At 47.1% G+C, this 16,366-nt stretch overlaps 1 protein-coding gene across 1 annotated transcript; it reads right to left on the bottom strand.

The window, feature by feature from the left end:
• Positions 1-307: 307 nt before the first annotated feature.
• Positions 308-11,023, bottom strand: LOC124042095. Its single transcript, XM_046360424.1, has 10 exons — positions 9,520-11,023; positions 9,127-9,349; positions 8,943-9,048; positions 7,757-7,904; positions 5,814-5,861; positions 5,492-5,569; positions 5,047-5,184; positions 1,770-1,853; positions 1,524-1,574; positions 308-1,389 (listed from the first exon to the last, which is right to left on the bottom strand). The coding sequence occupies exons 1-10, from the start codon at positions 10,480-10,482 to the stop codon at positions 1,279-1,281; spliced, it is 1,950 nt and encodes a 649-aa protein (XP_046216380.1). The 5' UTR covers positions 10,483-11,023; the 3' UTR covers positions 308-1,278.
• Between the last annotated feature and the right edge of the window lie 5,343 nt (positions 11,024-16,366).

Here is a 16,366-nt window from a genome sequence, read left to right as displayed (position 1 = left end):
TAATTAACCTTTATTTAACTAGGCAAGTCAGTTAAGAACTAATTCTTATTTACAATGACGGCCTACGCTAGGTAAAATAATTAGGTAAAATTAGGTAAAATAATGCAGAGTGGCTCTAAATCAAATGGATTTTATGTTACTTTTACATTACTATGTACATATACTTTACAATAACTTTGTTCAATATTGGAGGGGGGGGGGCAGGTAGCCTAGTGGTTAGAGCCAGTAACCGAAAGGTTGCTAGATCCAATCCCCGAACTGACAAGGTAAAAATCTGTCGTTCTGCCTTTGAACAAAGCAGTTGTTCCTCGGTAGGCCGTCATTTTAAATAAGAATTTGTTGACGGACTTGCCTGGTTAAATAAAAATAAATACAAATTCCAGATTGTCACCTTACTTTGAAAGACAAACACAAAAAAACATGACGTATCCTTCTGGGCCTGTATTCTCAAAGCAGTCCTACCTTAACACGCTTTATGAATATGGGCCCTGATTTACCTTTTAACGGCTCAAACCCGGATCCAAATGAACCTCCTGCTGACCCGTTACAGAACTGAGCCTCCGGGAGATAGAGGCATGACATAATAGGAAAACTTAAGTCTAAAAAGTAAATTGCAAATCTAAGGGACAACAGTTTACATTTAAATGAATGCAATTTATCCAATGCAAAAAAACTGAAATTTGACCCATAAAGAAACGTCTAAAACACAAAACTATAACGAAAGTGTGAACAAAAACTACATAGAATATATTCCGTATGTTCAATACATTCAATGGCAAGTTGCTATTCGGTCTGCCGCCTTCAACAATAGTCTAAACGTAAGCTCATGTAGAATAATGCAATAACCATTGAAAAACAGTGGACACATGTATATAGAGTTGCCTCAGACTTTGGTAAGTCTTTATAAAATAAAAATCTAGGAGACCAACTAGTCTGCTGTCATTACAGACTGATCACAACATATTTTGTTACACCCTGATACACCATTGGTTAAAATAAATGCCAGCTAGTCAGTCTGATACCATGTGGCTTGAAATAACAGGTCGTCAGAATATGGGGTGGAGATGCTTCTCCACTAATTAAATATATCAGCTAACACAATGACACAGGGTCCAGACAAAACAACCCCTCCCCCCCTTTCTATGGTTCAAGGATTCTTGGCAATATCTACTTTTTTTTTTTTTTTACCATTGCAAAACATTTTTCTCTAGTGTGCCCTAATTAGTATGACCCAGGTGAGGTGAGTGAGGATGGTGAAAAGGTGAAAGGTCCATTTTGTCAGTCCTGGAGCTTGCATTCACAGAGCTCTCTGTAGATTCTCTTTCGCACAGTCGGCATGTCCCCTTGGGAGAAGTGCAGCGGTTTCCCCAAGGCAAGGCACCTGCAGTACTGAGACAAAGGAATGAACAGGGTGAGTGAGACAGGAAGTAACCCTTTATTAAGATTTCACACAGAGGTACATGACGATAAAAGCAGACACTTCAAATAATCAAGGATTTACAAAAATATATATATGCTGGTACCTCTAACACAAAAACTCCACAGTCGTTTTCATTTGTCTGTTGTGGTATTCTCTGCGAAAAATCAATTTGTAGTTAGACACCCAAAACAGTGATTATCATGGGCTACATTTCAAATGGCATTTTTTGCAGGATTTCTGAAGGCAATCCCGTAAAGACCAGTCTTTTTGTTCTATTGTGTTAAAAAAATGATCAGGCAAACATTAAAACTCAATTTCAAAGATCCACACACAGCTCAATGTATCATACCTCGTTGATATACATCTTCCAGCCATTTTGAAATGCAGTTTGCTTCCTCTCCTTCGCTTCAGTATGTATGTACCTTAAAACATTCTATAGAATGGAAAGGGGGGAGAAAAAATAAATGTTGATTTCGTCTACATTAAATCAGGTGAAATAGCATTTTACTGATTGGAAATTGTATTTGTTTATGTAAAGTCAGTCTGTGAAATCTTACATAGCAAGTAACAACTTAATTAAGCTATGATTAAACATGAATATATTAGGGATGTGACAAATAAATAAATAAAATTATTATTCGTTTTCCATTCAATTATAATAAAATTAATACAATTCCACGTGAATCCATTTTTTTGTGTTAAGATTCGATTCCGGGAATCGACTGCTAAGATTGGTACTTCTGGAACTTGGAACGGAGGAGGCCGATTAGTTGATGTACTGCCAAAAACACAAACACAGAGGGGCACAGTATAGACAGATTGGCCACCAGGCAAACAGAGTAAGAACCATGTACTAGACCTATCTATCTCAATTTGTATTGCAACTTCAGTAAAGCAGGGCCTATCATCAATAAATAGGCTGGCATATTCCACACGCAACAGACCGAAGACTGAACACAACACTGGCATCATTGGCGAAGAGAAAGAGCAGGCGAGACAGCACAAGTGAGAGAGGAAGTGCGGGCAGGACAACGCGAGGGAGAGAGAGGAAGGGGCAGGCAGGCAGGCCAACGCGAAGGAGAGAGAGGAAGGGGCAGGCAGGCAGGCCAACGCGAAGGAGAGAGAGGAAGGGGCAGGCAGGCAGGCCAACGCGAAGGAGAGAGAGGAAGGGGCAGGCAGGCAGGCCAACGCGAAGGAGAGAGAGGAAGGGGCAGGCAGGCAGGCCAACGCGAAGGAGAGAGAGGAAGGGGCAGGCAGGCCAACGCGAAGGAGAGAGAGGAAGGGGCAGGCAGGCAGGCCAACGCGAAGGAGAGAGAGGAAGGGGCAGGCAGGCAGGCCAACGCGAAGGAGAGAGAGGAAGGGGCAGGCAGGCAGGCCAACGCGAAGGAGAGAGAGGAAGGGGCAGGCAGGCCAACGCGAATGAGAGAGAGGAAGGGGCAGGCAGGCCAACGCGAAGGAGAGAGAGGAAGGGGCAGGCAGGGCAACGCGAAGGAGAGAGAGGAAGGGGCAGGCAGGGCAACGCGAAGGAGAGAGAGGAAGGGGCAGGCAGGGCAACGCGAAGGAGAGAGAGGAAGGGGCAGGCAGGCCAACGCGAAGGAGAGAGGAAGGGGCAGGCAGGCCAACGCGAAGGAGAGAGAAGAAGGGGCAGGCAGGCCAATGCGAAGGAGAGAGAAGAAGGGGCAGGCAGGCAGGCCAACGCGAAGGAGAGAGAAGAAGGGGCAGGCAGGCAGGCCAACGCGAGGGAGAGAGATGAAGGGGCAGGCAGGCAGGCCAACGCGAGGGAGAGAGAGGAAGGGGCAGGCAGGCAGGCCAACGCGAGGGAGAGAGAGGAAGGGGCAGGCAGGCAGGCCAACGCGAGGGAGAGAGAGGAAGGGGCAGGCAGGCAGGCCAACGCGAGAGAGAGAGGAAGGGGCAGGCAGGCAGGCCAACGCGAAGGAGAGAGAGGAAGGGGCAGGCAGGCAGGCCAACGCGAAGGAGAGAGAGGAAGGGGCAGGCAGGCAGGCCAACGCGAAGGAGAGAGAGGAAGGGGCAGGCAGGCAGGCCAACGCGAAGGAGAGAGAGGAAGGGGCAGGCAGGCAGGCCAACGCGAAGGAGAGAGAGGAAGGGGCAGGCAGGCAGGCCAACGCGAAGGAGAGAGAGGAAGGGGCAGGCAGGCCAACGTGAAGGAGAGAGAGGAAGGGGCAGGCAGGCCAACGCGAAGGAGAGAGAGGAAGGGGCAGGCAGGCCAACGCGAAGGAGAGAGAGGAAGGGGCAGGCAGGCCAACGCGAAGGAGAGAGAGGAAGGGGCAGGCAGGCCAACGCGAAGGAGAGAGAGGAAGGGGCAGGCAGGCCAACGCGAAGGAGAGAGAAGAAGGGGCAGGCAGGCCAATGCAAAGGAGAGAGTAGAAGGGGCAGGCAGGCAGGCCAACGCGAAGGAGAGAGAAGATGGGGCAGACAGGCAGGCCAACGCGAGGGAGAGAGAAGAAGGGGCAGGCAGGCAGGCCAACGCGAGGGAGAGAGAGGAAGGGGCAGGCAGGCCAACGCGAGGGAGAGAGAGGAAGGGGCAAGCAGGCAGGCCAACGCGAGGGAGAGAGAGGAAGGGGCAAGCAGGCAGGCCAACGCGAGGGAGAGAGAGGAAGGGGCAGGCAGGCAGGCCAACGCGAGAGAGAGAAAGGAAGGGGCAGGCAGGCAGGCCAACGAGAGGGAGAGAGAGGAAGGGGCAGGCAGGCAGGCCAACGCGAGGGAGAGAGAGGAAGGGGCAGGCAGGCAGGCCAACGCGAGAGAGAGAAAGGAAGGGGCAGGCAGGCAGGCCAACGCGAGGGAGAGAGAGGAAGGGGCAGGCAGGCAGGCCAACGCGAGGGAGAGAGAGGAAGGGGCAGGCAGGCCAACGCGAGGGAGAGAGAGGAAGGGGCAGGCTGGCCAACGTGAGGGAGAGAGAGGAAGGGGCAGGCAGGCCAACGCGAGGGAGAGAGAGGAAGGGGCAGGCAGGCCAACGCGATGGAGAGAGAGGAAGGGGCAGGCAGGCCAACGCGAGGGAGAGAGAGGAAGGGGCAGGCAGGCCAGCGCACATATGTCTTGTCTTGCCTCCCAAATTCACCAAAGTGGCCTAAAGTCTGCCCCTTCCTCTCTGGTTGTTATTTAAATTACTCCCCAGGTCTTTATAGCCATAGAGTCCAGTTAGGCTACACACAGAAAATAATATGTTTTGTGAAAAATGAACAGTGATTTTAATTTTGTGGGTGAAAAAAATTAAACATGTTTTTCAGTTAAGGATTTTACTTATGAGTTTAAGGATCCCAATTTTGTTTAAACATTCACACCACTGGAATGTATATTCTGTTATTGAATATGGACACATTCACTACTGATTAAGTCATTCCACAATGTGCAGGGCAAGGGTATGGATGAAATGAAAGCATTCAGTCAAGTGAGATATTTAGCCACAGTAACATATTGTAGCAAAAATTAAATAAAGCATTTTCATGTTCATCCTATCAAAATATGCTCGAGTCTTCCTGCCACCAATGAGTTCAGACACACACAAGCTGGTGTAGGGAGGCATCAGTTGTGAGGTCTGATTGAGATTTGATCTCAATGAAAATAACATGTATAAACAAAAAAATCAGTAAAGGTTACGTCAACGTTACCTCAGCAGCCTCCTTGAACACGATGCCCTGGGAGTCGTAGAGGTGGATCCTCTTGTTGGCGGTGTCGGCCGTCACCAGGCACCAGTGGATCTCAAGGTGGATGGGTACCAGCAGCAGCGCCTTGGAGAAGAGATCCACCTGCAGGACACAGAGGAACAGAAACCAGGGACGTGTTCAGTAGAAAACGGTTCACACGGAGTGAAACAGCGGTTGGCCTCATTAGAATGTAAAAATTTAATAAAAAGTCATGGAAAGCTAAAATGAACGACCCTGGTACGGGTCGGGGTCAATTCCATTTCCACCAATTAAAGTTGATGTACATCACAATTCATCTCCTGAATTGAAACAGAACAGACCCCATCCCCAATGATTATCAGAAGCTTTAGAGTAAGATCCATTCTGAAAGATCAAAACAAAGTTAGACCATCTGAAATTCAGCCTTTACCTTCCTGGTCCACCTCTTCACCCCTTCATATCCTTTGGTCATGAGCTGTCGGTGGAAGAAGCTGTTAAAGAAATGGACCTACACAAGTAAAGAAAAAAGAAAGAAAAAAAGAAGCTCATTCAGGAACCAAGACCACATGCATCAAATAGAGGGACGACAATCAAAGTTGCTCCCATTTGTTATATAAGCCCATCAGGACTCAGGCTATTGTAGAATTTCTACCCCTCTGTGATCAGACTCATTATTATAATGTAACACATTATAATACATTATGAATATTTCTTGATAGAATGGAGGAAATATAATGGGAAATAAATCCTACCTTGTGTTGTGCAGACTCCATGATTAATTCTCCATACATATTCATGACCTTCAAGAGTAAACCACAAAAGAATTTCAAACAGGGTCACATCACATTGAGCAAGTTAACTCTGGACCGATGACGCACCAGACTACGCAGGGCCAAGAGGCTTTTCTGATCCTGACCACGTGAACTCCAGTTATTTCTTGATCGGGTCACGTGGTCAGAAGAAACTCCCAGCCCGTCATGAAAGTTTTCAGTCTATGGACATACAGTGAGCTCCAAAAGTATTGGATCAGTGACACAGTTGTTGTCATTTTGGCTCTGTACTCCAGCACTTTGAATTTTAAATTATACAATGACTATGAGGTTGAAGTGCAGACTGTGAAGTTTAATTTGAGGGAATTATCAACTGCTTAGAAAACAGATACTTTATTCAGACCCTTTGCTATGAGACTTGAAAATTGAGCTCAGGTGCGTATTGTTTCTATTGATCATCCTTGAGATGTTTCTACAACTTGATTGCAGTCTACCTGTGGTAAATTCAATTGATTGGACAAGATTTGGAAAGGCACACAAATGTCTATATAAGATCCCACAGTTGACAGTGCATGTCAGAGCAAAAAACAAGCCATGAGGTCGAAGGAATTGTCTGTAGAGCTCAGAGACAGGATTGTGCCACGGCACAAAAACATGTCTGCAGCATTGAAGATCCCCAGTAACAGTGGCCTCCATCATTCTGAAATGGAAAGTTTGGAACCATCAAGACTCTTCCTCGAGCTGGCTGCCCGGCCAAACTGAGCAATCGGAGTAATAAGGGCCTTGGTCACGTAGGTGACCAAAAACCCGATGGTCACTCTGACAGAGTTCCAGAGTTGCTCTATGGAGTTGGGAGAACCTTCCAGAAGGACAACCATCTCTGCAGCACTCCACCAATAAGGACTTTATGGTAGTGTGGCCAGACTGAAGCCACTCCTCAGTAAAAGGCACATGACAGCCCACTTGGAGTGGTAGCATCCACATTAATGTAGAACTGTTTAGAAGCATATTCTGTTATTTACAATAAAAGTGACTCAAATGACACTACGTCATTTACCATTCATTTCTAATGGGCACAAAATAATCTGAAACACAACTGAAAAACACACAACAAATGCATCCAGCAAATGTTTGTCACAAGCTTCTTGTAATCATTGATTGCTAGGAATATGGGACCAAATATGAAACTTTTGACTATAATACACACAAAGGAATTTGTCCCAATACTTTCGTTCGCCTAAAATAGGGGCACTATACTCTGTCAGAGTGACCATCGGGTTTTTGGTCACCTACGTGACCAAGGCCCTTATTACTCCGATTGCTCAGTTTGGCCTGGTAGCCAGCTCGAGGAAGAGTCTTGATGGTTCCAAACTTTCCATTTCAGAATGATGGAGGCCACTGTGTTACTGGGGATCTTCAATGCTGCAGACATTTTTTTGTGCCGTGGCACAATCCTGTCTCTGAGCTCTACAGACAATTCCTTCGACCTCATGGCTTGTTTTTTGCTCTGACATGCACTGTCAACTGTGGGATCTTATATAGACATTTGTGTGCCTTTACAAATCTTGTCCAATCAATTGAATTTACCACAGGTAGACTGCAATCAAGTTGTAGAAACATCTCAAGGATGATCAATAGAAACCATACGCACCTGAGCTCAATTTTCAAGTCTCATAGCAAAGGGTCTGAATAAAGTATTTGTTTTTTTCTGTTTTTTTTTCTCTCTAAAATGTCAAATAACCTCTTTCCAGTTTGTCAAGATGGGTTATTGTGTGTAGATTCCTGAGGATTGTTATTTTATTGAATCCAGTTATGAATAAGGCTGTAACGTATCAAAAAATGTGGAAAAGTCAAGGGGTCTGAATACTTTCCAAAGGCACTGTATATCATGGTGAAATTGGTGGATTTGGGTAAAAGGCATCAACCTGGTCATTGAGCCAGTTCTGATCGTCCAGCGTAGACAAGTCTTCCAGTGTCAGAGTGTGCTTGTTGTAGACCACTCGGAAAGCGGGCATCATTCTATGCGCTAGGACAGCCTGGTACTTCATTACTACCACAGAGATGAAATACTTCCTATGAAAGAGGGCAGAACAGAAAATTGCTTTGTTATTTAGTAGAGAGCTTCATAATTTCTAGGGCCCTGAGTTTTTCCTTGACCATGTGACCTCAACAGGATAGGCTATACCTTGGGTCTAAAGCTGTCCAGGGCCAGATATAGAAGATACAGCTAGGGCATAGAGCAGGGTTGCCCAACCCTCTTCCAGGAGTTCCACTGTTTTGTAAGTTTTCAGTCCAACCCTAACCTAAAATACTTGATTCAGCTTGGTGTGCAGCTAATAAACAGCTAATAAATAGAATCAGGTGTGGTAAATTACAGTTGGGCTGAAAACTTACAGGACGGTGAATCTCTAGGAAGAAGGTTGGACTGAAAACCTACACGACAGTAGATCTCTAGGAAGAGGGTTGGACTGAAAACCTACACGACAGTAGATCTCCAGGAAGAGGGTTGGGCTGAAAACCTACAGGACGGTGAATCTCTAGGAAGAGGGTTGGACTGAAAACCTACAGGACGGTAGATCTCTAGGAAGAGGGTTGGACTGAAAACCTACACGACAGTAGATCTCCAGGAAGAGGGTTGGACTGAAAACCTACACGACAGTAGATCTCCAGGAAGAGGGTTGGACTGAAAACCTACAGGACAGTAGATCTCCAGGAAGAGGGTTGGGCTGAAAACCTACAGGACGGTGAATCTCTAGGAAGAGGGTTGGACTGAAAACCTACAGGACGGTAGATCTCTAGGAAGAGGGTTGAACTGAAAACCTACACGACAGTAGATCTCCAGGAAGAGGGTTGGACTGAAAACCTACAGGACAGTAGCTTTCCAGGAAGAGGGTTGGACTGAAAACCTACAGGACAGTAGCTTTCCAGGAAGAGGGTTGGACTGAAAACCTACAGGACAGTAGCTTTCCAGGAAGAGGGTTGGGGAGCCGTGGCCTAGTATACCCAAGTCAGGCCACATGATCAGGAAAAACAGGGCATACTACACATATTGCATTATGAAGTGAGGGAACCAAAACCATGTCTTCTCTGTTGTATTTGTTATGTACTTGCCCCTTAGTAAGGTTAGTGTTCAGCTTCTTGTTAAGGTGACTCAGTACATCGTTATTGCTCAATGGGATGAAACTTCCGTACTTCACATAGAAGCAGTCAAGGAACTCTACGGAGATAGAAAGAACATTAGACACTCAAGGCAGCACTTAAGGAAACATTTTAAGTTTAAGATTTTTTTTTTTACCATGGATGAGCTTCGTTGTTGCTTCCCAGCTGAAGTCCGTGGACGCCCGCTGGCTCTGAGGTGGATACGGCACTGCTCGCTTTGTCACCAACGTGTCCTGTTTAGTGGCAGTGGCCGTATCCCTAGCTCTGACTGTGCCCTGGTCCTCCTCCTTGATAGGGTTGCTACACAGCACTGATGTGCCCACAGACAGACACACCTTCTGTTCCAAACTCCCCTTTTCCTAAATAAGTCAACTGTATTTAGCCATTTTGGATTTTATTGCTGTCAGTATGGGTCTCATGTATTGATTTATAAATGTGTTTGGATAGGCCTGAGCATATAAATGGATGACATGTACATGCTCATGGACTGTATTGACTGCTATGTTGGTGTAATGCAATTTGAACTTGCCTGGCTGTCCTCTGCACTGTCCAGGCCTTGACCATCACATGCAATGGCCGTAGTGACCACTTCTTTTCCCTTGCGTACCTTCTGCCATTTCTGACTTTCCTCCAATTCCCCAGTGTATGTATAAGACATCTGTGTGTTGAAAATAGACAGGCGCCTCCTGGTTTCCGCCAGTCTTTTAGCTCTGATCATGGAGAACCAGAGGAAACACCTGGCTCTCCACCACTTTCTGTGCCCCCACTTCCTCCACACTTGCCACCAGAACTGGATGTTACACCAGCGCCGCGACTGCCTCTTGAGTCGCATGGAGAGAGGAGAGACTCCTTTTCTGTCGTTCTTTATGCCTCTTTTCCGGTGTCGTCTATGGTTTGTGGATCTAATGGGGGCTGCGGTTGTGGTTAGGGATGGGTCGTGGACCTGTGCTACAGGGCTGCAGCAGAGGTAAGAGGTGTGTGTGACTGGCAAGGGCTGTCTATTGATGTGCACTGTGGAGGGAGGGCAAGGGGAGTGCATGGATGGGGACTGACTCAGGGGCAGGTCAGAGCAGGTACGAGACACAGAGATCTGCTTTAGATCTGATCTCAGATTTGCTTGAGTGTTGTCTGTGGGAGCAATGCACTCCGAGTCAGGTTCAAGCCCATGGTTGCTAATAGCTACACGAGGGAGGAATGGAGCAGAGACAATGGAAGGCTCCATTTGAAGTTTGTGCTTTTCCCTGCTCTTGAGTGAGTGATGGACTAATAGGTCTAGCCTTGTGTTTGTTTGGACGGCTGAGAGCTTCCTGCTTTTGTGTGAATGACTCGAATAGGTCATGGTCTCCAGGGTATGGCTCCCCATTTGAGTGCCTTCAGTTGGGTCCGAGGAAGGAAAACAAGACACCTGACCATTGCCTTCTATTTTGCCATTGTTTACCTTCTCAGCCGACCGGCTAGACGTACTATAGACACCACACCGTGAGAGAAACATGCCCTTAAGATGGTTAATTTAACTAATATATAACTCTGCTAGCTAGTTCACAGTAGCGTTACCTACTCTCTGGCAATGTACATACTGGCACGGCATTACAAATGTGTTGATTATTGGCTACTGTGAATTCTAACTACCGGTATGCTAGCTAGCTAATTTAAACCACGTATGAAGCTAGCCCTCGTGTGTCATGTCAGAGCCTCCAACAACACACGGATAGGATTTGGGACCAAAGCGTGCAGCAAAAAAAAATCTCTAACAAAATATAGCACACACTATCAGACGTCAGCATGTTTGGTATGGTCTTGCCTGACTCAAATTAACTCGGAAATATGTAGCAACATGTATTTACCCAAATGAGCCGATACCTGGACCACATAATTTTCGTGTATACTCTCTTTTCCTGGTCGACCAGACGCCTGTAACGAAATACATCACGACTGATTGTGTCGATTTCATGCAAGCGGTCGCACGTTGAATACGTCACGGCACTGGCTTCCGTCACTAGTTACCACAGCCACAAAGTAAAAATGGATTCTACCGTACAAATTCATGAAAACAAACATTTGCTTTTTGGTCTTCATTCAAGGGTAGAGATAGGCATAAGGTTAGCAGAGTGGTAAAGTTTCAAGAATATACATTGTAGAGATAGGCGGGATTAAACCATAATTATGACTTTGTAGCTGTGATAACTAGAAAAAAGTGATCAGAATAATACATTCAATAATAATAAATACATTAATTGATTCAATTTCAATAAACGAGGCTCAATCAAATACAGCCAGTGGGTTTTTGAAAAAAGTAAATAAAATTATGAGAGAATGGCAAGTTATGCTATTTTGCAAATTTTACATCCATACATGTATGTGTTATTTTCGTGTATGTTTGTCTCTCTCTCAATAAAATATTTTCAATTTAATGAGACTTATTGGCATGGGAAACATATGTTTACATTGCCAAAGCAGGTAAAATAGATAATTTAAAAAAAAGTGAAATAAACATTAAAAAGGGAACAGTAAACATTACACCTACAAAAGTTCCAAAATAATTTTTATTTTATTTTTATTTCACCTTTATTTAACCAGGTAGGCTAGTTGAGAACAGGTTCTCATTTGCAACTGCGACCTGGCCAATATAAAGCATAGCAGTGTGAACAGACAACACAGAGTTACACATGGAGTAAACAATTAACAAGTCAATAACACAGAGAAAAAAAGGGGGGAGTCTATATACAATGTGTGCAAAAGGCATGAGGAGGTAGGCGAATAATTACAATATTGCAGATTAACACTGGAGTGATAAATGATCAGATGATCATGTACAGGTAGAGATATTGGTGTGCAAAAGAGCAGAAAAGTAAATAAATAAAAACTGTGGGGATGAGGTAGGTGAAAATGGGTGTGCTATTTACCAATAGATTATGTACAGCTGCAGCGATCGGTTAGCTGCTCAGCTAGCTGATGTTTGAAGTTGGTGAGAGAGATAAAAGTCTCCAACTTCAGCGATTTTTGCAATTCGTTCCAGTCACAGGCAGCAGAGTACTGGAACGAAAGGCGGCCGAATGAGGTGTTGGCTTTAGGGATGATCAATGAGATACACCTGCTGGAGCGCGTGCTACGGATGGGTGTTGCCATCGTGACCAGTGAGCTGAGATAAGGCGGAGCTTTGCCTAGCATGGCCTTGTAGATGACCTGAAGCCAGTTGGTCTGGCGACGAATATGTAGCGAGGGCCAGCCGACTAGAGCATACAAGTCGCAGTGGTGGGTAGTATAAGGTGCTTTAGTGACAAAACGGATGGCACTGTGATAAACTGCATCCAGTTTGCTGAGTAGAGTGTTGGAAGCAATTTTGTAGATGTCGTCGCCGAAGTCGAGGATCGGTAGGATAGTCAGTTTTACTAGGGTAAGCTTGGCAGCGTGAGTGAAGGAGGCTTTGTTGCGGAATAGAAAGCCGATTCTTGATTTGATTTTCGATTGGAGATGTTTGATATGGGTCTGGAAGGAGAGTTTGCAGTCTAGCCAGACACCTAGCTACTTATAGGTGTCCACATATTCAAGGTCGGAGCCATCCAGTGTGGTGATGCTAGTCGGGCATGCGGGTGCAGGCAGCGATCGGTTGAAAAGCATGCATTTGGTTTTACTAGCGTTTAAGAGCAGTTGGAGGCCACGGAAGGAGTGTTGTATGGCATTGAAGCTCGATTGGAGTTTACATTACATTTACATTTAAGTCATTTAGCAGACGCTCTTATCCAGAGCGACTTACAAATTGGTGCATTCACCTTATGACATCCAGTGGAACAGCCACTTTACAATAGTGCATCTACATATTTTAAGGGGGGGTGAGAAGGATTACTTTATCCTATCCTAGGTATTCCTTAAAGAGGTGGGGTTTCAGGTGTCTCCGGAAGGTGGTGATTGACTCCGCTGTCCTGGCGTCGTGAGGGAGTTTGTTCCACCATTGGGGAGCCAGAGCAGCGAACAGTTTTGACTGGGCTGAGCGGGAACTGTACTTCCTCAGTGGTAGGGAGGCGAGCAGGCCAGAGGTGGATGAACGCAGTGCCCTTATTTGGGTGTAGGGCCTGATCAGAGCCTGGAGGTACTGAGGTGCCATTCCCTTCACAGCTCCGTAGGCAAGCACCATGGTCTTGTAGCGGATGCGAGCTTCAACTGGAAGCCAGTGGAGAGAGCGGAGGAGCGGGGTGACGTGAGAGAACTTGGGAAGGTTGAACACCAGACGGGCTGCGGCGTTCTGGATGAGTTGTAGGGGTTTAATGGCACAGGCAGGGAGCCCAGCCAACAGCGAGTTGCAGTAATCCAGACGGGAGATGACAAGTGCCTGGATTAGGACCTGTGCCGCTTCCTGTGTGAGGCAGGGTCGTACTCTGCGGATGTTGTAGAGCATGAACCTACAGGAACGGGCCACCGCCTTGATGTTAGTTGAGAACGACAGGGTGTTGTCCAGGATCACGCCAAGGTTCTTAGCGCTCTGGGAGGAGGACACAATGGAGTTGTCAACCGTGATGGCGAGATCATGGAACGGGCAGTCCTTCCCCGGGAGGAAGAGCAGCTCCGTCTTGCCGAAGTTCAGCTTGAGGTGGTGATCCGTCATCCACACTGATATGCCTGCCAGACATGCAGAGATGCGATTCGCCACCTGGTCATCAGAAGGGGGAAAGGAGAAGATTAATTGTGTGTCGTCTGCATAGCAATGATAGGAGAGACCATGTGAGGTTATGACAGAGCCAAGTGACTTGGTGTATAGCGAGAATAGGAGAGGGCCTAGAACAGAGCCCTGGGGGACACCAGTGGTGAGAGCGCATGGTGAGGAGACAGATTCTCGCCACGCCACCTGGTAGGAGCGACCTGTCAGGTAGGACGCAATCCAAGCGTGGGCCACGCCGGAGATGCCCAACTCGGAGAGGGTGGAGAGGAGTATCTGATGGTTCACAGTATCGAAGGCAGCCGATAGGTCTAGAAGGATGAGAGCAGAGGAGAGAGAGTTAGCTTTAGCGGTGCGGAGCGCCTCCGTGATACAGAGAAGAGCAGTCTCAGTTGAATGACTAGTCTTGAAACCTGACTGATTTGGATCAAGAAGGTCATTCTGAGAGAGATAGCGGGAGAGCTGACCAAGGACGGCACGTTCAAGAGTTTTGGAGAGAAAAGAAAGAAGGGATACTGGTCTGTAGTTGTTGACATCGGAGGGATCGAGTGTAGGTTTTTTCAGAAGGGGTGCAACTCTCGCTCTCTTGAAGACGGAAGGGACGTAGCCAGCGGTCAGGGATAAGTTGATGAGCGAGGTGAGGTAAGGGAGAAGGTCTCCGGAAATGGTCTGGAGAAGAGAGGAGGGGATAGGGTCAAGCGGGCAGGTTGTTGGGCGGCCGGCCGTCACAAGACGCGAGATTTCATCTGGAGAGAGAGAGGGGAGAAAGAGGTCAGAGCACAGGGTAGGGCACTGTGAGCAGAACCAGCGGTGTCGTTTGACTTAGCAAACGAGGATCGGATGTCGTCGACCTTCTTTTCAAAATGGTTGACGAAGTCATCTGCAGAGAGGGAGGAGGGGGGAGGGGGAGGAGGATTCAGAAGGGAGGAGAAGGTGGCAAAGAGCTTCCTAGGGTTAGAGGCAGATGCTTGGAATTTAGAGTGGTAGAAAGTGGCTTTAGCAGCAGAGACAGAGGAGGAAAATGTAGAGAGGAGGGAGTGAAAGGATGCCAGGTCCGCAGGGAGGCGAGTTTTCCTCCATTTCCGCTCGGCTGCCCGGAGCCCTGTTCTGTGAGCTCGCAATGAGTCGTCAAGCCACGGAGCGGGAGGGGAGGACCGAGCCGGCCTGGAAGATAGGGGACATAGAGAGTCAAAGGATGCAGAAAGGGAAGAGAGGAGGGTTGAGGAGGCAGAATCAGGAGATAGTTTGGAGAAGGTTTGAGCAGAGGGAAGAGATGATAGGATGGAAGAGGAGAGAGTAGCGGGGGAGAAAGAGCGAAGGTTGGGACGGCGCGATACCATCCGAGTAGGGGCAGTGTGGGAAGTGTTGGATGAGAGCGAGAGGGAAAAGGATACAAGGTAGTGGTCGGAGACTTGGAGGGGAGTTGCAATGAGGTTAGTGGAAAAACAGCATCTAGTAAAGATGAGGTCGAGCGTATTGCCTGCCTTGTGAGTAGGGGGAAGGTGAGAGGGTGAGGTCAAAAGAGGAGAGGAGTGGAAAGAAGGAGGCAGAGAGGAATGAGTCAAAGGTAGACGTGGGGAGGTTAAAGTCGCCCAGAACTGTGAGAGGTGAGCCATCCTCAGGAAAGGAGCTTATCAAGGCATCAAGCTCATTGATGAACTCTCCGAGGGGACCTGGAGGGCGATAAATGATAAGGATGTTAAGCTTGAAAGGGCTGGTAACTGTGACAGCATGAAATTCAAAGGAGGCGATAGACAGATGGGTAAGGGGAGAAAGAGAGAATGACCACTTGGGAGAGATAAGGATCCCGATGCCACCACCCCGCTGACCAGAAGCTCTCGGGGTGTGCGAGAACACGTGGGCGGACGAAGAGAGAGCAGTAGGAGTAGCAGTGTTATCTGTGGTGATCCATGTTTCTGTCAGTGCCAAGAAGTCGAGGGACTGGAGGGAGGCATAGGCTGAGATGAACTCTGCCTTGTTGGCTGCAGATCGGCAGTTCCAGAGGCTACCGGAGACCTGGAACTCCACGTGGGTCGTGCGCTGGGATCACCAGATTAGGGTGGCAGCGGCCACGCGGTGTGGAGCGTTTGTATGGTCTGTGCAGAGAGGAGAGAACAGGGATAGACAGACACATAGTTGACAGGCTACAGAAGAGGCTACGCTAATGCAAGGAGATTGAATGACAAGTGGACTACACGTCTCAAATGTTCAGAAAGTTAAGCTTACGTAGCAAGAATCTTATTGACTAAAATGATTAAAATGATACAGTACTGCTGAAGTAGGCTAGCTGGCAGTGGCTGCGTTGTTGACTTTGTAGGCTAGCTGGCAGTGGCTGCGTTGTTGACACTACACTAATCAAGTTGTTCCGTTGAGTGTAATAGTTTCTACAGTGCTGCTATTCGGGGGCTAGCTGGCTAGCTAGCAGTGTTGATTACGTTACGTTGCGTTAAAAGAACGACAACAATTATCTTTGATACACAGACGGCTATGTAGCTAGCTATGTAGCTAGCTACGATCAAACAAATCAAACCGTTGTGCTGTAATGAAATGAAATGAAAAATGTGATACTACCTGTGGAGCGAAGCGGAATGCGACCGGGTTGTTGAGTGCGGAAGTTCTATTCAGTAGACGTTGGCTAGCTGTTGGCTAGCTAGCAGTGTCTCCTACGTTAAGGACGACAAATAGCTGGCTAGCTAACCTCAGTAAATTAAGATAATCACTCTAA

Source organism: Oncorhynchus gorbuscha, linkage group LG08, assembly GCF_021184085.1.
Source record: "Oncorhynchus gorbuscha isolate QuinsamMale2020 ecotype Even-year linkage group LG08, OgorEven_v1.0, whole genome shotgun sequence".
Classification (NCBI taxonomy): Eukaryota; Metazoa; Chordata; class Actinopteri; order Salmoniformes; family Salmonidae; genus Oncorhynchus; species Oncorhynchus gorbuscha.
Note: the sequence above shows the minus strand (reverse complement) of the source record. Positions and strands in the feature narration are given on the sequence as shown.

Coding starts and splice junctions, on each gene's coding strand:
- LOC124042095 (XM_046360424.1), bottom strand. CDS start 10,482: ATGTTTCTCTCACGGTGTGGTGTCTATAGTACGTCTAGCCGGTCGGCT. Junction 7,905..8,942: donor AACACTAACCTTACTAAGGG/GCAAGTACATAA, acceptor CCTCTTTCATAG/GAAGTATTTCATCTCTGTGG. Junction 5,185..5,491: donor TGAAGAGGTGGACCAGGAAG/GTAAAGGCTGAA, acceptor TGTGTCCTGCAG/GTGGATCTCTTCTCCAAGGC.